The sequence below is a fragment of the Lepisma saccharinum genome, chromosome 20, assembly GCF_977018435.1.
Source record: "Lepisma saccharinum chromosome 20, izLepSacc3.1, whole genome shotgun sequence".
Lineage (NCBI taxonomy): Eukaryota > Metazoa > Arthropoda > Insecta > Zygentoma > Lepismatidae > Lepisma > Lepisma saccharinum.
In genome coordinates this window covers 49,385,494-49,402,701 of record NC_139248.1, presented here as the reverse complement: position 1 = coordinate 49,402,701, position 17,208 = coordinate 49,385,494, and the positions used below count along the sequence as shown (strand labels likewise).

The following is a 17,208-nucleotide window of genomic DNA, read 5'->3' as shown; positions in this document are numbered from 1 at the left end:
ACCGGGAGGGACAACAATCAGGAAAAAGATTCCAGCAAATTCGACGACTGCAAGATCAAGAACGTTTATCTCAAGAATGTATGCAACGAAGTGTTCCCTCGCGAAAATTACAACCTCGACATGACCAAAGATGATTACCTCAAACTTTACGAAGCTTACACCTCTTACAAACGCGTGACCGAGGGAAGCGTGGACATGTACTACACGCCCAGCGAATTCAAAACCCACAGGCCGATGTTCGTCATCAACACGACGAAGCGGAAGCAGGTTGTGGTCAATGATCGCACCAACATCAAGGTCATCTGCGAGTTCCACGACGTGCTGCCTGAGGACACCGTGTGCAGCGTCATCCTGATCGCCGAGAAGTCTTTCGCGTACGACGTGAAGAACGAGAGGGTCACGGAGCAGTTTTAAAAATATCGCCAACAAGCAAGAATGGCTTTTCTACAATCCCAATTACAAAATTTTTAATCTATAACACACCCAAAGCACTCCAATAGGTTTGCAGAGTGTTTTTTAGGATCAAAAAACTAACTTGACAAATCGAATTTCTTAAAAAAAAAGAAAAAAATTGAGGGGGCGCTTGCTTATACTCTCCCACTCTCCTATTTGTTCACTGAACATGTGCCCTTCACACAGCACAATCGCTACAATATCATTTTTTTTTTTTTTTTTTTTTTTTGCATCATGAGGAGAAACACATCGTAGCAGGAGGAGACGGGGCCCAAAAACATCGTAGGAGAGAGGTCCCCGTTTAGGTCCTAGCAGGGGGAGGGCACACATTGTAGAGGATCACACATGAGTTTAAAAAAAAAACATCGTGGCAGATTACGCTGAGAGCAAGGTCGTGGTAGATTACACTGAGGAACCTTACAGTAAGAGGAGACAGCAGCCTTATAGGAAAATGTCTTAAGTTATTTCAAAAGTAGGTCAAAGGACGAGTTAGCATAACAGCAAAATTTGCAGGAGGTAAAAAATAGCTAAAAAAATGATGCCAGAGCTGCTTCTGTCCACTTTTCTCTCATTGTAGGTTAGTTTAGTCCGTAAAACGTCGTAAAATAAAAAGTAGGTCAAAGGGTGCAGCCAGAACGAAGCATTCCACCTACTCTCTAAGTAGGTCAAAGCACGTAGAGGCTCTCGTGTAGTTTAGCACAAAAAAAAAAAATGAATAGGTTAAGTTATATCACGCAAGATCGTGATATACCTACACGTGTGAGGTGGGAAAAAAAAGAGGAAAATTGAAAATTTTACTAAAACATCGCTAAACGCTAAAACATGGACAAAAAATTGTCAAAATATGTCAAAAACTGATATTCAATTGATAGAAAAAGATGCTAAAAGACGATACCTACTAAGTGCGAGGTGGGAAAAAAAGAGGAAAATTGAAAATTTTACTAAAACATCGCTAAACGCTAAAACATCGACAAAATATGTCAAAAACTGATATTCAATTGATAAAAAAAGAGGCTAAAAGACGATACCTACTAAGTGCTACTTTGAAACAATAAGTTTACACTACTTATGCCTACTTTTGTATATAGTCGTAAATCTTAATTCATACATTACATGATATTATTTAATAGAACAGTACCTAAATTAGTGTTTTAATATAATTATGTTCCCATACTCTGAGTGGATGCGTTATATATATCTGATGACAACAACATACGTACATATTTTATTGGGAAGTTTCTCCATTTATTAATCTCACAATTTGCATTATTATGCACACTGCTCATGGAATTTATAATTGATTATAACATTGATGTCCATTCATTGTTTCTAACTTTTTTTTAAATTTTATCTTTTACCTTAAAAAGAATTATACTCTACCTAATCAGATGATGATGATTAAAGGGGAATAAATGCTGAACTTTGCATATTTCTGTGAACAAAATCTGCAATTAAATTCATAAATAAATAGAAACATTTGCATTGGTCTCAGTTTTAAGAAGCATGGTAACAATGAATAATTACAGTAAGTATGCAGTACAAAAATTATAATGTCATTTTAAATCACAAATAGCAATCTTTCTTCTTTCTAGGATATTTGAATTCACAACTTTGAATTATGTGACATATGATAATGGTTGTAAAAACAAAGCTACAAAATATTATTCTTATTAACTCCTTGTACTGCAGCTTCATTGAAATTGTTTTTTCTTGTGTTTTCAGACTGGGTTGTTTATGGTTGGTGGTGCAGTAGGTTATTTCTCAGGGGATATTAAGAAGTTATCAGAGGATATGAAGTTGCTGAAGCCTACCATCTCACCCGCTGTTCCACGTCTTCTTAACCGAATATATGACAAAGTGCAATCAGAAATAAGCAACTCATTTATTAAAAGAGCACTCTTTAATATGGCTTTGAACAGTAAAGAAAATGAACTCAGAAGGTAAATATGACACGATATTATTTTAATATTTCATAACTTGTACAGAGATTTCAAAAGTCATGCAATCCTAGATTTGATCACTTATATGAAAACTAGATGAAATATTGACATTAAAAAAAAATGCTTCGACTTGAGCTATTAATTGAAGAGCTCAAGAGTAAAACACGGTAAGTGACATTTTGGTCATCATTGAGTTCATTAAGCAGAAAGGTTATTAGAAGCTACCAGGTGTGCCAGTTAATAATTCTTAATTTCGTTGCTGGATGGCGCTGGAAGCAAGGGTTGGTGCACAGTCTCAACTGTTACGTCAGTGTGTTGCCAGGACAGTACCTATTAAAATGCCGTGGATGTGCAACCGAGTGCAAGTGATCGTGATATTGGGTTTGTGTGGGAAACATGTTGACCTTCAAACCAAATAAGGTATGTCCTGCTTTTCTTGTTCAATCAAAAGAAAAACGCGAGTGAAAGCCATTGTATCCTTGTGGAAACGTACGGTGACAATGTCCTAATGCAAGACGTGTGTGTGCATTGGTTTCGATGATTCAAAAGTGGTGATTTCGACTTGAAAGACAAAGATCGCCTGGGCCAGCCGAAAAAATTCCAAGATGCCGAATTGTTGGACGAAGACGATACGCAAACACAACAACAACTGTCAGAAAGTTAAATGTTGGTCGCCAAACCATATCTGATCGTCTTCATGCCATGGGAAAGATCCAGAAGGCAGGAAAATAGATCCCACATCATCTGAACGACAGACAAATGGAAAAGCGAAAAATGGTGTGAGAAGTGTTAATTTCTCGGCATGAAAGAAAGTCTTTCTTGCATCGGATAGTGATTGGGGATGAAAAATTGATCTACTTTGAGAACACAAAAGCAAAAAGTCATGGTTTGACCCAGGACAACCTTCAACATCAACCGCAAAACCAAATTGCTTTGGAAGGAAGACAATGCTGTGCATTTGGTGGGATTAGAAGGGTGTGGTGTACCATGAGCTTCTGAAACCAGGTGAAACAGTGAATGCCATTCGCTACCGTCAACAACTCATCAATTTAAACCATGCATTGATCGAAAAGCACCTAGATTGGGCGACAAGACACAAAAAAGTGATTTTGTAGCACGACAACGCCTCATCGCACACAGCGAAAAGCGTCAGAGACACCATTTCTATACTTGGCTGGGAATTCTTGCCCCACCCTCCATACACACCAGACTTAGCCCCTTTGGACTACCACTTGTTTTCATCGATGTCTCACTCACTTTCCCAGCAACACAACAATTACGAAGATGTCAACAATGGCTTGCTGACTGGATCACCTCAAAATGTGAACGATTTTTCTGGAATTGCATCCACAATTTGACGGACAGATGGGCACAATGTATAGCTAGCGATGGTGCATACTTTGAATAACGCATTTGTTTACCTTTCTCCCCAGATACACTTGTTTTCTTTCGGATCAATTAAGAATTATTAACCAACACACCTGGTATACTGTGGATCAATTGTTTTTGTGTTGTTTTTACCAATTTCAGAAGCATTCAATGAGTCCAACGAAAATTGCATGACATGGCAATTACACATGAGAATTGAAGGATGGCTATTTTTACTTTGTAACTTAGTAATGATCAAAATGTCACCATGTTTTACTCCCAAGCCCTTCTAAAATTTCATATGTGGAATGAACTGGCAATAATAAAATTTAACGCTATATCACTGGATGTGGTTTGCAATGCAGAAAACTGTGCAATTTCTCACATTTTTCATGTCGAAGTGATCAAAGTGCAACTTTTGAAACACCGTGTTGTATGTGTATGGCCTCATACCTCATATCTGTATTCTTTGTTCTTAAATTCGTCAAAGATTTATAATAAGTTATGAAAAAAATCATAATGTGGATTTCACAAATACATCATTGGATTCCAAATTTAAGGAATTATTATATATAGTACCATATTACTCATGAAATGGCATTTTTCTTCATCAAAAGGTTTTCAAGACAGCACTGCTCCAGTCAGTTAAGATAATTTTCTGCAAAGAAGAGAGAGAAATCTTTATTCAGATTAAAAATAAATGCCACTGCTATGAGAGAGTATGATGACTCTATCATAAATAACATAAGAGTAAATATACATAAATATAATATAGGTATTTTTGTAGATCTATGTGGAATGTAAATGACAATAATAATGAAACAGCTCATTATAATTTCTAATCTTTAAAATATGCACAACTCGATAAGAAAACTTAGGGTAACAGAAATGCTAAATATCTTTGTGGATTAAACACATCATTTTGCTACAGTAAAATTTATAGTAGACAAAATTTCCTTTTTCTTTTCTTTTTTTTTAAAATTATATTTACCTGATGTTACCATTCAGCAGAAGTCTTGACTAATTGACTTTGAGCAATACTGAATATGTACTCTCAGGTGGAACTAATAATAGTGAATTTTGTTTTCAGAGGTATCATACGAAACAACAGTATATGGGATAAGCTTGTGTTCCGGAAAGTACAGGATGGAATGGGAGGACGACTACGATTAATGTTGGTTGGATCAGCTCCTCTTGCTGGCAATGTTCTAACATTTACCAGATGTGCATTAGGATGTATGGTGAGTGTAGTTTATTTAACATTTTATAGCATGAGCTGTAAGTTATAGTTTCTACACATCACTGAAGAAAATTGATCTGAACAAGTCAGACAATCTTTAAGATGTTTACTAATCAATACTTTATGCAACACTTTATATGTGCTTGTTTTGCACTTCTTGTGACAAATTAAATTTAAAATTAAATGATTCAGTATACACTAAAACTAAACTAAGCTCTGTAGCATACATGGGAATGAATTCAAAACTATTATTTTTCATCATTCACTTATTTTAAAAGATGGACAAAGATAAGCAACAAAACATAATTATGACACAATTTTTTCTTGTATGTACTTATTGCTTGCATTATAGAATTGCATTGTGGAATGTTATAACTGTAATATTGATCAAACTAAAAATATATGTCTGATGATGGGGGTGTATGTTCTCCTTAAACGTTACATCAAAAATTGTGTTTATATGCTTGTAACAACTGTAAACTACAAGAGAAATAATATGACAAATGATGGGCCTTGGTCGATCCCTTATGCATCACATTAGGTGTGTGCATAGAAATGCTGTTTTACCTGCTCAACCTGATGATGGTTGGCCTCTTCCATCAAGTCCTTGGTGACATGATCCCCAGGCTTTGCTTGACTGTACCCATTCCTGCCCACTGCAACTTTTTTTCCCAAAATCTTTCTCCTCTGTCAGTGAAACTTGTTACAGTCTTAAGTAGGGTCCCAGGAGCCACGGTGTTCTAGTTGGTATGGCATCTGACTGCCATGCAGACGACCCAGGTTCAGTTCCCAAAGTGGGTGATCTAAGGTAGGAATTTTTCTAACCTTCACCCTACATAAAATGGCTCTAGGGCTCACCCAGCCTCAATTAAAGGGTTCCTGGGTGGTAAAGGCAGCTGAAGTGTGGAGCTGATCACATCACCTCCAATATGTCCAATATCAATAGAATGTGTGGGGCCCTACCCCCACATCTCCCTATATATGCCTCATGGCATGATGCAAAGTGTATGGGGAACCTTACCTTACTTTTTAAGTAAGGTACCAGATGCCAATCTCAAAACGAGGCCAGTTTCTTACATCCTCATTACTGCAACTGACCCCACACAAGATTGGGCAAAGTATGCTGAAGATATTTCTTCTGAGTGATTGAACAGCTCTTTGAGGATAAGAGCTGTAAAATAGTTTTTCACTGCATGACGTGAGGTCAGAACTAGGGATGGCAAACCTGGATTTTTACTACCTGGAATCTAGATAATGAAACCAGACAATCTGGATCTTAAAGGAATCTGGATTTGAGAGGCAATTAGGATTTTGGGAAAAATCTGAATTTCAGAGGCAATTGGAATTTTGTAAGAATCCAGATTTCAGAAGCAATTGGGATTTTGATAGAATCCAGATTTCAGAGGTAATTGGGATTTGTAAGAATCCAGATTTCAGAGGCAATTGGGATTTTGAAAGAATCCAGATTTCAGAGCCACTTGGAATTTTGGAAGAATCCAAATCAGAGGCAGTTGGGATTTAGGAAGAATCCAGATTTCAGAGGCAATTGGGATTTTGGAAGAATCCATCTTTGAAAGGCAATTAGAATTTTGTAAAAATCCAGATTTGAGAGGCAATTGTGAATTTGTAATAATCCAACTTTCAGAGGCAACTAGAATTTTTTAAGAATCCAACTTTCAGAGGTAATTGGAATTTTTGAAGAATCCAGATTTCAGAGGTAATTGGAATTTTTGAAGAATATGGACTTCTTAGGCAATTGGGATTTTGAAAAATGTAGATTTCAGAGGCAATTGATGTTTTGGAAGAATCCAGATTTCATAGTCTATTGGGATTTTGGGAGAATCCAGATTTCAGAAGCAAATTGGTATTTTGGAAGAATCCAATTTTCAGAGGCAACTGGGATTTTGGAAGAATCCAAATTTCAGAGGCAAATGGAATTTTGTAAGAACCCAGATTTCAGAGGTAATTGGATTTTTTAAGGATCCAGATTTCAGAAGAAATTGGAATTTTGTAAGAATCCAGATTTCAGAGGCAATCTGGATTTTGGAGGAATTCAGATTTTAGAGTCAATTTGGATTTCAGAGGTAATCCATATTTCGGAGGAAACCCAGATTTGGAATATATTTGGATTTTGGAGATATCTGAATTGCTTTTGTCTGCACAAGCACTAACCATTATTTTTATGTGACACCATTTTGTTAGAATAGTTTCAGTTGAGGTAGTTACAAATGTGCTCCTGTGCATATGAGCAACATTTTGAAGATTTGAGCTCAATATAGAATAGAATAGAAAAGTATTTTTATTTACTATAAAGTGAGGAATATCACCCGTTGTCTGGCAGTTACCCACTGTGACTTGTTTATGATAGGTCTCTGGTTTGTGTGTGTTGTTCCGTGCATTTGCCAGACACCAGGCGGTATCACTATGAATTTGTACCATCAGAATCTTGACCCAACTCTCTGGACTTAAATTACTCTAACACAGTGATGGTTCACAAAGAATGTGGTTAGTGGTTCTGCTAGCAAAAACAATTCATTTACATCGCAAGTAAAGCATCACATGCAATGATGAATAGAAAAGTCTGGTTTGTTCTAGGTTTGAATTTGAATGTATGCTGTGGTACAACTAAAACCAAGTATGCTGAACAGGCCTCAAAGTACAAAGGCCTCGTACATGGCCATGAAATCAGAAAGATAAAAATTGAAATAAAGCACATTAATGACTTTGATAACAAATTCTAAGTGAAAAATCTGTGGCAAAATTATTATGAACCTCTTTCCTCTGAAATATGGATTCCTCCAAAATCTGGATATCCTCAGAAATCCAGATTGCTTCCAAAATCGAGATTGCCACCAGAATTCAGATTCCTCTGAGATCCTGATTGTCTCTGAAATCTGGATTGTCTCTGATATCCAGGTAGTAAAATTTGCAAATCTGGATTTGAATTTTCTGGAAACTGGATGTTGGATAATTTTGGCCATCCTTAATCAGTGTGTGAAATCCCATTGTCGCTGTTTTCCAGATTTCTAGACAATAACCCACTACTTCTTCTTCACAAGTAGTTCACCCAATTGTGCTCAGACAATGAGTCAACACAAGATTTTTAGGGCTCCCACTGGGAATCGAATCCAGAAACTCTTGCACAAAAGGCAAGAATGCCAACTGTTTGATTATTTATTTATTTCAGAAATTGAATGCAACAGGTATATTACCCATTTATGGCGTTCATTATACAATAATTTTGTGATAACATTATTGATTGATTGCACAGATCAATGTAGTATATAGACAGAAAACATTTAACAAACATATAAGTCTTAGGTTCTATTGTAATTTATGTAATTTTAGTATATTCCTTTTCAAAATTGAGGTCGGGCAAAATAAGTCCACACTGTTTTTACTTTTGATGGTATCATGAAAAGTTTTACACATATTCCAAATTGGGGATATTGCCAGAGCTTTGGTTCTATTATGACGGAGGCTGAGGAGTTGCCTTCTTGGTCGTAATTTACTTGAGGGGATGTAGAAGTCGAGATGTGACAGGGCGAAAGGAGCTTCAATGAGATTATTTAAGATTTTGTGGAGGAAAATGAGCTGATGCATGATGCGTCTATTGTTGAGAGTTGTTAGGTTAAAATATCTGAGAAGGCTCTCACGGGATTCCATTTGAGGGTAAATACAATCTAGTTTGTACTTTAGGTGTCTTAAGAATTTACTTTGAATTTGTTCTATTTTGTTTATATCTTGCTGGGTTTGAGGGTGTCACACTATGCTTGCGTATTCAATTTTCGCTCTAACATCAGCATTATAGAGCATCATTAAGCTTCCGAGATTTTTGAACTTTTGCATGTACGCATTTTAAATCCCAGAAGTCTATAAGCCTCATTTGTTATGAAGTTAACGTGCCTGTGAAATGTAAGTTTAGAATCAAACAGAACTCCTAGATCTTTGATTTTCTCTACCCGTTTTAATTTTTGTTTATTTATGCAATATTCTTATTTTATTAATGCAGTGTTTCGAGTATAAAACATTTGGTAACATTTTTCGCTATTTAAGATTAGTTTGTTGCTTTTGCACCATTCCACAAGACTGTTTATGTCTGCTTGTAACTCGGTGCAGTCACTGTAACTGCAAATTCTTTTGTATATTTTTAAATCGTCCGCAAAAAGTAATTTAACCGATTGATTCAGATGTTCGTGAAGATCATTTATGTACATGAGAAAGAATAAGGGACCAAGGTTAGAACCTTGGGGAACTCCGGGTGTAGCTTCAAATTCATCAGAAGTATTTCCCTGAAATGTGACGTACTGTTGCGGTTTGGATTGACACAATTGTAACATCGGATTCGATAGATTGTATGATTTCAGTTTTTCTATTAAGATTCTATGGTTTACGGTATCAAACACTTTCGAAAAATCTGTATATATTACATCTACTTGATCTACGCTATCCATTGCGGTTGCAATGAAATGAGTGATTTCTGATAGGTTGGTACAGACAGACTTTTTACATAAGAAACCACGTTCATAAGGAGAGATCACTGATCGTATGTGATAAGAAATATGCTTGTAAAGAATTTGCTCTCAGAGCTTGGCAGGTGCTGCCAGGACTGCTATCAGCCTGTAATTCTCTACATCATTTTGCTTATTTGTTTTTGGTATCGGGGTAATTTTTGCTAATTTACAAATATCTGGAAATGTTGAGGTGGAGAGCACAAGATTGAACAGCGTGTGGTATTTGAGAGGGTATTTGAGTATCTCACTGCATCCTTTAAGCATGTAAGGTGGAATTTTTTCAGTTTAAGATTTTTTATGTCATCTTCGATTTCTTTAAGACTAATATCTGATAGGTTTAGTTTATCAATTTCACTGTAAGATTGAATATTGAACAGCTTATTTTTTCCATCATCCTGTCGATAGCAAACACTGTTGTTACTTCTAGAGTATCAGAAAGTACTTTACTTTGATATTGAAAAGGTTCTGCTCTTTTTGTTTTTTCATATTCTTGGCAGAGCTGATAATGAGATTAAGTTCATGAAGTATGTTATACTCTGTGCTTGAAATATAATGCTTATAACCGTCGTATTGAATCCCTCGTTTAACAATATGAAGTTATTTAAATTTCTCATAATGATGTTCAGCGTGGGGAGCGTTATTTTTCCATTTTTGCCTGTGGTATGCTTTTTTCCTGACATTCTTTATAATTTCCCGTTAGAACCAGCTTGGAAATTCCTTTGGTTGAGTTTTCGTTGAAGGTACGCATTTGTTAAATATGTCATACACCATTTCATAGAACTTATCAATAGCGGCTTTAATATTTGTGTATTTCTTCAGATCATTCCAATTTACAGCTCTCATAAGATTATACATTTTTAAAAAATCTGCATTCCTAAAGTTATAGTTATATTCTGATTGAATTGAATTTTTCATGATAGATTTAAATTTAGTCATGGAAATGTCAATATTTTAAGCTGTATGACCCTTGAATATGCAATAACTTCTAATAATATAATAATAGTAATTTTCATATTATTTTAATTTAAATATCATTTTATGCCATTTGATGGATCCTTACCTTCTGCCTTGTCTATTCCTCCTTGACACTGTGCATGGGAAACCTGCAAGACATCAAAATTTTAGTGAGGAATGATGTTCCAGGTTATCAAGTAGTAGCAACTGACACACCTTATTGTTAAGTTTAAAATTGATCAAACTTTTGTCAATACACTTTCTGTAAAGTCTTTGATTTATTAATGTTATTACCTATGAAAGACAAAATATGAGAAACAAAGTAGAATATTCAAGAACTTCTTAAGGAGTGATACAAGTGTAGCTTGTGCATTAGCTTTATACACATTTATTTTTTTATTAATTTAGTTTATTTTACTTTGATTTACTGCCACTTTTGGCTAATTGCAAAGATGAAGATCATTGATGATACAATAAAATTGATGAAGGGACACTCACAAAGAATATTCATGCCCGGACTGGGATTCGAATCTGGAGCCCCTTGCATTGTAGCACGCTGTTATAACCACTTTGCCATGGAGGTCGGCTTATATGCATTTATGTTTCACTAAATGCACATTAAAACTGTGTAAGTATGTATAATTTATTTACAAATATGTGTATGGTAGGTGTATATTTTGTTTACTCCATACCAGCTAACTGTAGACCAGGTGAACGAGAACAAATCTCTGCACGAGTAGTGGCACGAGATGGCTCCACCAATGAACAGTGAGAGAAACGGGATTGTGTAATGGACGATGGGAGTTACCCAATTTCCTGTAAGCATTGCAAACTTTTGAAAAGGATATTACCGAACGCACATGGCAAATGGACCGTATTTGTATCTCCAGGTCCGTACGATTGGTTTAAGAATTTCTTAGGGAAATATTAGGGATAAAACTGCAAGAGCAAATTTTGACAAACCGTGCATTTAGCTTACGGACTAAGGTCTGTACTGTATGTCCGTACATGCCATGAAATTTCCGTACATGTATGGCCAGGACCACATGGTTGGCAATGCTGCACTTTCACAACTCGATTTTCCTCCTCCTCCTCTGCCGATATGCATGGCACTGCTCTACAGTTAGCTGGGACAGGGTATAGCAGTTATTCAGTTTAAGTTTATATATTAATACAAGAAATATTTGTAAACAGTTCATTGTATACTATTTTTCACATTAAACATGTGATAAATTTATGAAACTTAATTTACATACACATGATTTGCTGATACATTCATAATACAGTTGCACTCAGAAAAATATTAACTGAATATGTGAGTAATTATTGTTATGTTCACAATGTATAGGTTGTTGAAGGTTATGGACAAACCGAATGTGTTGCCCCTGTAACGCTGACAGTTCAAGGAGACCATGTTCCAGAGCACGTTGGCCCTCCTGTAGCCTGTTGCCACGTAAAGCTTACAGACGTTCCTGAAATGGAATACTTCGCCACTGCTGGACAGGGGGAAGTGTGTGTGAAAGGTGCAAATGTTTTCCATGGCTACTTCAGGGAACCAGAAAAAACAGCAGAGGTTATGGATTCAGATGGGTGGCTTCACACTGGTGATATTGGAACATGGTTGCCTGTAAGTTGAAAAACCTTATTTGTAGGCCTACTTGTCTTGTAGCAGTAGAATAGTGTGTAAGTCCCATAGCTACAGACTCCACTGAGATCCTGCTCTACCCCCTACCCCTTCCTCCAAAGTTGTTCTAAATGTTGTTTTTGCTGTGTTTAGTTTTATCTGTTAAGTCTGTTGGTAAAATGAAATAATTCATTGCATGGTAGCCCATCTCCAGTCTCCACACACACAAATTTCCTACACAAGCTGTTACTACATGTAACGAAATAATTTGCTTTCACTTCTGAAAAATAAATATCATTACTGGTGAAAATTGTCCATACATTTTACTTAGTATTATTTTATTTGTGTGTCTGTGTATGTGTGTGATATCTTTCAAAATAAATGTGAACTTTCTTAGAACACTACTGTAGCAGTCAGAGACAGTTGTACAGTGTGTTTTAAAAGTTCTGCAAGATTCTTAAAACCTATAACTTTTAAATTAATAGGTTTATTACGATGAAATATTGTTCCTTACACAGACAAACTATAATATTAATGTTTGATGTGGTTTGGTTCATCGCCAGATCTCCAACTGGGCACCATTCATGCCCAAACACACTTGCAATCTTCGTTTAAATCCAAGAATTGCATTCTGACTGTGCTCGTCCAGAATGTTGTGAATCACATCACGTATCTTGAACTTCGGGTCATCAAGATCTGTTGGTTTCTGGCCATACACCTGGGTCTTGACATGTACCCACAGCCAGTAATCGCAGGACATAAGGTCTGGTGACCTTGCGAACCAAGGTGTGGGTCCTATGCAGCCAATCCATCTCTCACCAAATTGACCACCAAGAAATTCACTAACTTGAAGGGCAAAGTGTGGGTGGGGGGGGGAGGCACCATCTTGCTAAGTGGACCTCATTGATGATGCCTGACCTCTTAAGTTCTGGGGCAAAGAATGTATGTAACATGTTCAGGTAGCTGGTGCCATTCACCGTGTCCTCCTCAAAGAAGAATGAACCAATGAGGTGGTCAATGGAACTGGTCACCACACATTGACCTTGGGGCTATCCTGCTTACGTGTGTCGAACTCATGTGGATTCTCAACCCCCCAAATTAGGCAATTGTGTCTTCTCACTTTTTTTCCTGAAACATGGAACGTGGTCTTATCAGGGAAAAAATTAAAGACTGAAGGGTATCACTACCATCATCATTGAATCTGGTTAATATTATTTCACAACATTCCTTCCTCATGACACAGTCCTATTCTATCAGATCGTGCACAAATCTCAACTTGTAATGCCTGGCTTTCACTTTCTTGTGCAAGATACTGTGTAGCATAGACTTTGCCACTCCCAGTTCCATGGATCTTCCTTTAGACTTCACTGGACTCCGTTGCATGCTCTCCTAAACTGTATCCACCACATCGTCACTCGTTCTTGGTAAATCTCCTACGCTTCCTGTAGCCTTAAACTTTTTGTACCATCTCTGGATACTTGTCTCCACTGGAGGTGTTTTTCTAAATGTTGTTTGGAACCTTCTCCACACCAAAACACAATATTTTTACTCTGTAAGCCATACGTACTGAGCTTTTTCTGCATTGACGCCATCTTGGAATCATATGATTGCATGATTACCTGCACACACGTCATTCAGCAGTGTGGGCAGAACAAAATTTTAAATTTTCTTCTGTGTAAGAAAACAATATTTTGGTGTAATAAACCTATTACTTTAAAGTTATAGCTTTTTAGAATCCTGCAGGACTTTTAAAACACACTGTATTAAAAATTTACTCCTTCTAAAAGCTTCATGAGTAAGGTTGAAAAGTTGGAATACAATAAGGAATGCAATAAATGTTTTTTTCTTTCTTTCTTTTACTTTTTTTAATTTGCTTGAATCAAACTGTGTTACTGGCAGTTCCATTAAATATATTCAGAAAATAATTCACTAACATCTGACAGTTACTTAAAATAATAATAAAAAAAAGCATTTTACCAATGAACTTTTCAGATGTATCAAATATCATCCAATTTAAAAAGTAGACACCAGGCACATAGCTCACTCTTATAAACATAAAAATCAAAGAAATGCAACACACCTGGATCCCTCTACTCAAATAGCTAGTACCCCAAGAATAGCAGACGGTAATAAACATAACTGCTGGCAACAGCACATAGTACAAAACAATATGCACTGGAAGCCCATCAATTTCCTGAGTGGATAGTGTCAATGTCCACTGAAATTAATATAACTTCGATAAAGCAGTTTTGTATAAAAGAAAGTAATTTATTCTAATATATCAGTCTTAATAAGTTGCTTAAAAAAGCAGAAAAGCAATATAAAATAACAAAACTTGAAATATTTTGTTCAAGCAACTTTGTAAAGGAGGATATGATCATTTCTAGTTTGTAATTCTCAGATATTTCTTCTATGGACTTGTTTACTTATGTGATTTTTAGTATATTTGGAAAAAATTCATATCTTATTGAGGATTGGCCATAATGTAAAAGTAATTTGAGTGATTGTCCAGACCTAGGAAGTTTATATTTTTATGGTAACCTCAAGTTCAACCATCATTATTTCATCCAAAAATGTGTTTCATTTGTGGGATTTATATATATTTGTACTAATGAGAGTTATAAGAAGCAGCTAATTCTACTAAAATAGTTTAGATTTATTATTACCATTAACTATTTTAACGTTTACATTAGGTTTCATGCCTGTGCTTATTTGCATAATTAAACACATGTTTAAAAATTGTAACATTGACATTTCATACAGTTATTTTCAAAGCATATCATTTGTGCGTTTGACAATTTTTTTCTAACAAGCTAATTCTTACATATTTCATATTGTGCTCTATTTCTCTATTTCTTCATCTGGATGGCAAATAGATTTTTATCCAGTAGCGCACACATGCATATAAATAGATACTGACTTGAGGATAGATTTAACTCACACATTTTTGTCAATAAATATAAGATACAGCACACTATATCCAACACGATAAAATAAATACCTTATTACTTCAAAAGCAGTGAAGTCATATAGGATTATCGAACACATAATTTCTGAACTATTACTAGAACCTCATGTATACATAGAAGTCCTACAAATATTTCATGAAATCTACTATTCTTTCTTAGAACCGAAAGTACATTTGCATGCATTAAGTTTCCTAGACAACATTGTAAGAATGTTTGTAAGAATTGTTTCTATGGTAATTTGTCAATTGTTTTAAATAATGCATATGTAGAGGAACACAGTAATCATGATTACTTACAGAAAAGTTTCAAAACTTATGAAACAATAATGGAAGGGTGTGTAGTCATGTGAATTTTTCATATTTATCTTGTCTTGTGTTTATTTTATACTCTGTCTTGTGTGTCTTGAAATAAATACACTCGCAGCCATAGGCATCCACAGACCCTCTGATTGGAGGGTGGGAAGCCTTGATGAAAGTTCAGTATATATATATACAGTAAACACTTATCACAATTGAAGAAAAGTCTGATATTTCGAGGTTATAGCCTCATTGTGACATGTAGGTAGAAACTATGGAAGTAAACTTTTGTTTACTTGTTTTACTTTGTTTATTGTCTCCTAAGCCATTTTTGTTTATCCACCCTTCTGGCACTCTTTCTCATTCTGTCCCATAGAGGCACCATAACAAATAAATAAATTGTCTTTGAAATGTGGGATGCTTCTTTTCCTCCAAACAATTGTGTTCATGCATTTAAGACAAAACAGTTAGCCAGCAAGAGTCTGAATTACTGTATATCTTCTCTCTCTGGCAATTATAATGCATTACAGAAAAGAATAAAATTGCAAGCGAAGCGAGCAAGAAAATTTTACGAAATGTACTTTTATTTGTATAAAATTTGATATCAAGGGGGGAAATTGCCTCTTTGTGCTCCCCTACAGGTGCTCTTGTCTTGGCCGTCTGGAAGAAATAATGCAAAAAGGACGTGAAAACTAATTCCATCTTCAGTATCCTTTTGTTCTGCTACTCTCAGATTCTCTACTAGTCTTGCTTTCTTTTACCTATATGCTTGCCCCCCATCTAGAATTGATTCCGTCCAAGGTTGGGGAGGGTAATGCCCAAGTTCCTCCTGTGGATGGTCACCCCCTCCCTTAGAAATCGAATGCCAACCTAAAAGTATATATTTCACACATATAATTTGATTTCAGTCATAGTAATTTATATTAATGCGATAATTTCAAATTCAACTGGTGTTTTTTGAGGGAGCAACACTAATATCAGGGTAATATGCGCCATCTTTTCCCTCCATGGAAAAAATAGGCGGATGTCCATGATTAGGGGGGGGGGGCAGTTGTCCCCTCATGCACACACCTATGCTTGCAGCATATGCAGTGATGATATTGATAAAGGTTTAATATTACAATTTTTATAATCTTCAACTCTGAAACCCAGGAAGAAAATTTCCTTCCATACAAGAATATAGTGTAACTCTTATTTCTTTCTTATGCTTTTTGGAAAATGTAACTGTGTTACAGTTCCTAATTTCAAAAGCAACTAATTACAGTTAACATTACTTGAAAAGGTAAAGTGCTTTACAAGTAATATGAGGCATACTTTTTAAGTAAAGTCCATTTGCCAATAACTTGCAAGCATAGTACTGTACATGTGCATGTACTCCTGTCATCCCTTGCACAGAAGTAGACGCCATTTGGAGCCCCATTGTCAGTGTATGTGCTTTGTACTGTGTGATTGCAATGTTTAAGATGATCGAGCAACCAGCCGACTGTGAGTACAGTCAGTGATCTGGTTCTTTGCAGCAAGACACATGACAGGAGCAGAAATTAATTCATAGTCAGATTTGTGACGTGTATGGCCCCAATGCAATGAGTGATAGCAAAGTGCAGAAATGGGTGAGAATGTTCAAGGACAGGGAGGAGAATGTGCATAATGATCTGCACTCAGGTTGGTCTCATCAGCAAAGTTTTGGTGCCTGCAGTAGATGCCATAATCCATGAAAACAGTCAATTACAATCTCCTTGCTGTCATTGAAATTTCCTCAAGTGTCAAGGTCAGTGCTGTACAAAATTGTGTCTAAAACCTTGGACTTCAGGAAATTGTGCTCTCGATGGGCTCCGAAAGATGCTTTCCAA

At 36.0% G+C, this 17,208-nt stretch overlaps 1 protein-coding gene across 6 annotated transcripts in view; it reads left to right on the top strand.

The window, feature by feature from the left end:
- The window catches only part of LOC146003266 (long-chain-fatty-acid--CoA ligase 1), a 281,513-nt gene that overhangs the window by 240,382 nt on the left and 23,923 nt on the right, over positions 1-17,208 (top strand). For all 6 annotated transcript variants that reach the window (XM_083141456.1, XM_083141459.1, XM_083141457.1 and 3 more), the window contains exons 7-9: positions 2,176-2,393; positions 4,852-5,002; positions 11,818-12,096. In XM_083141456.1, the coding sequence (XP_082997582.1) occupies positions 2,176-2,393; positions 4,852-5,002; positions 11,818-12,096 (648 nt within the window). The remainder of the gene's footprint in view (positions 1-2,175; positions 2,394-4,851; positions 5,003-11,817; positions 12,097-17,208) is intronic.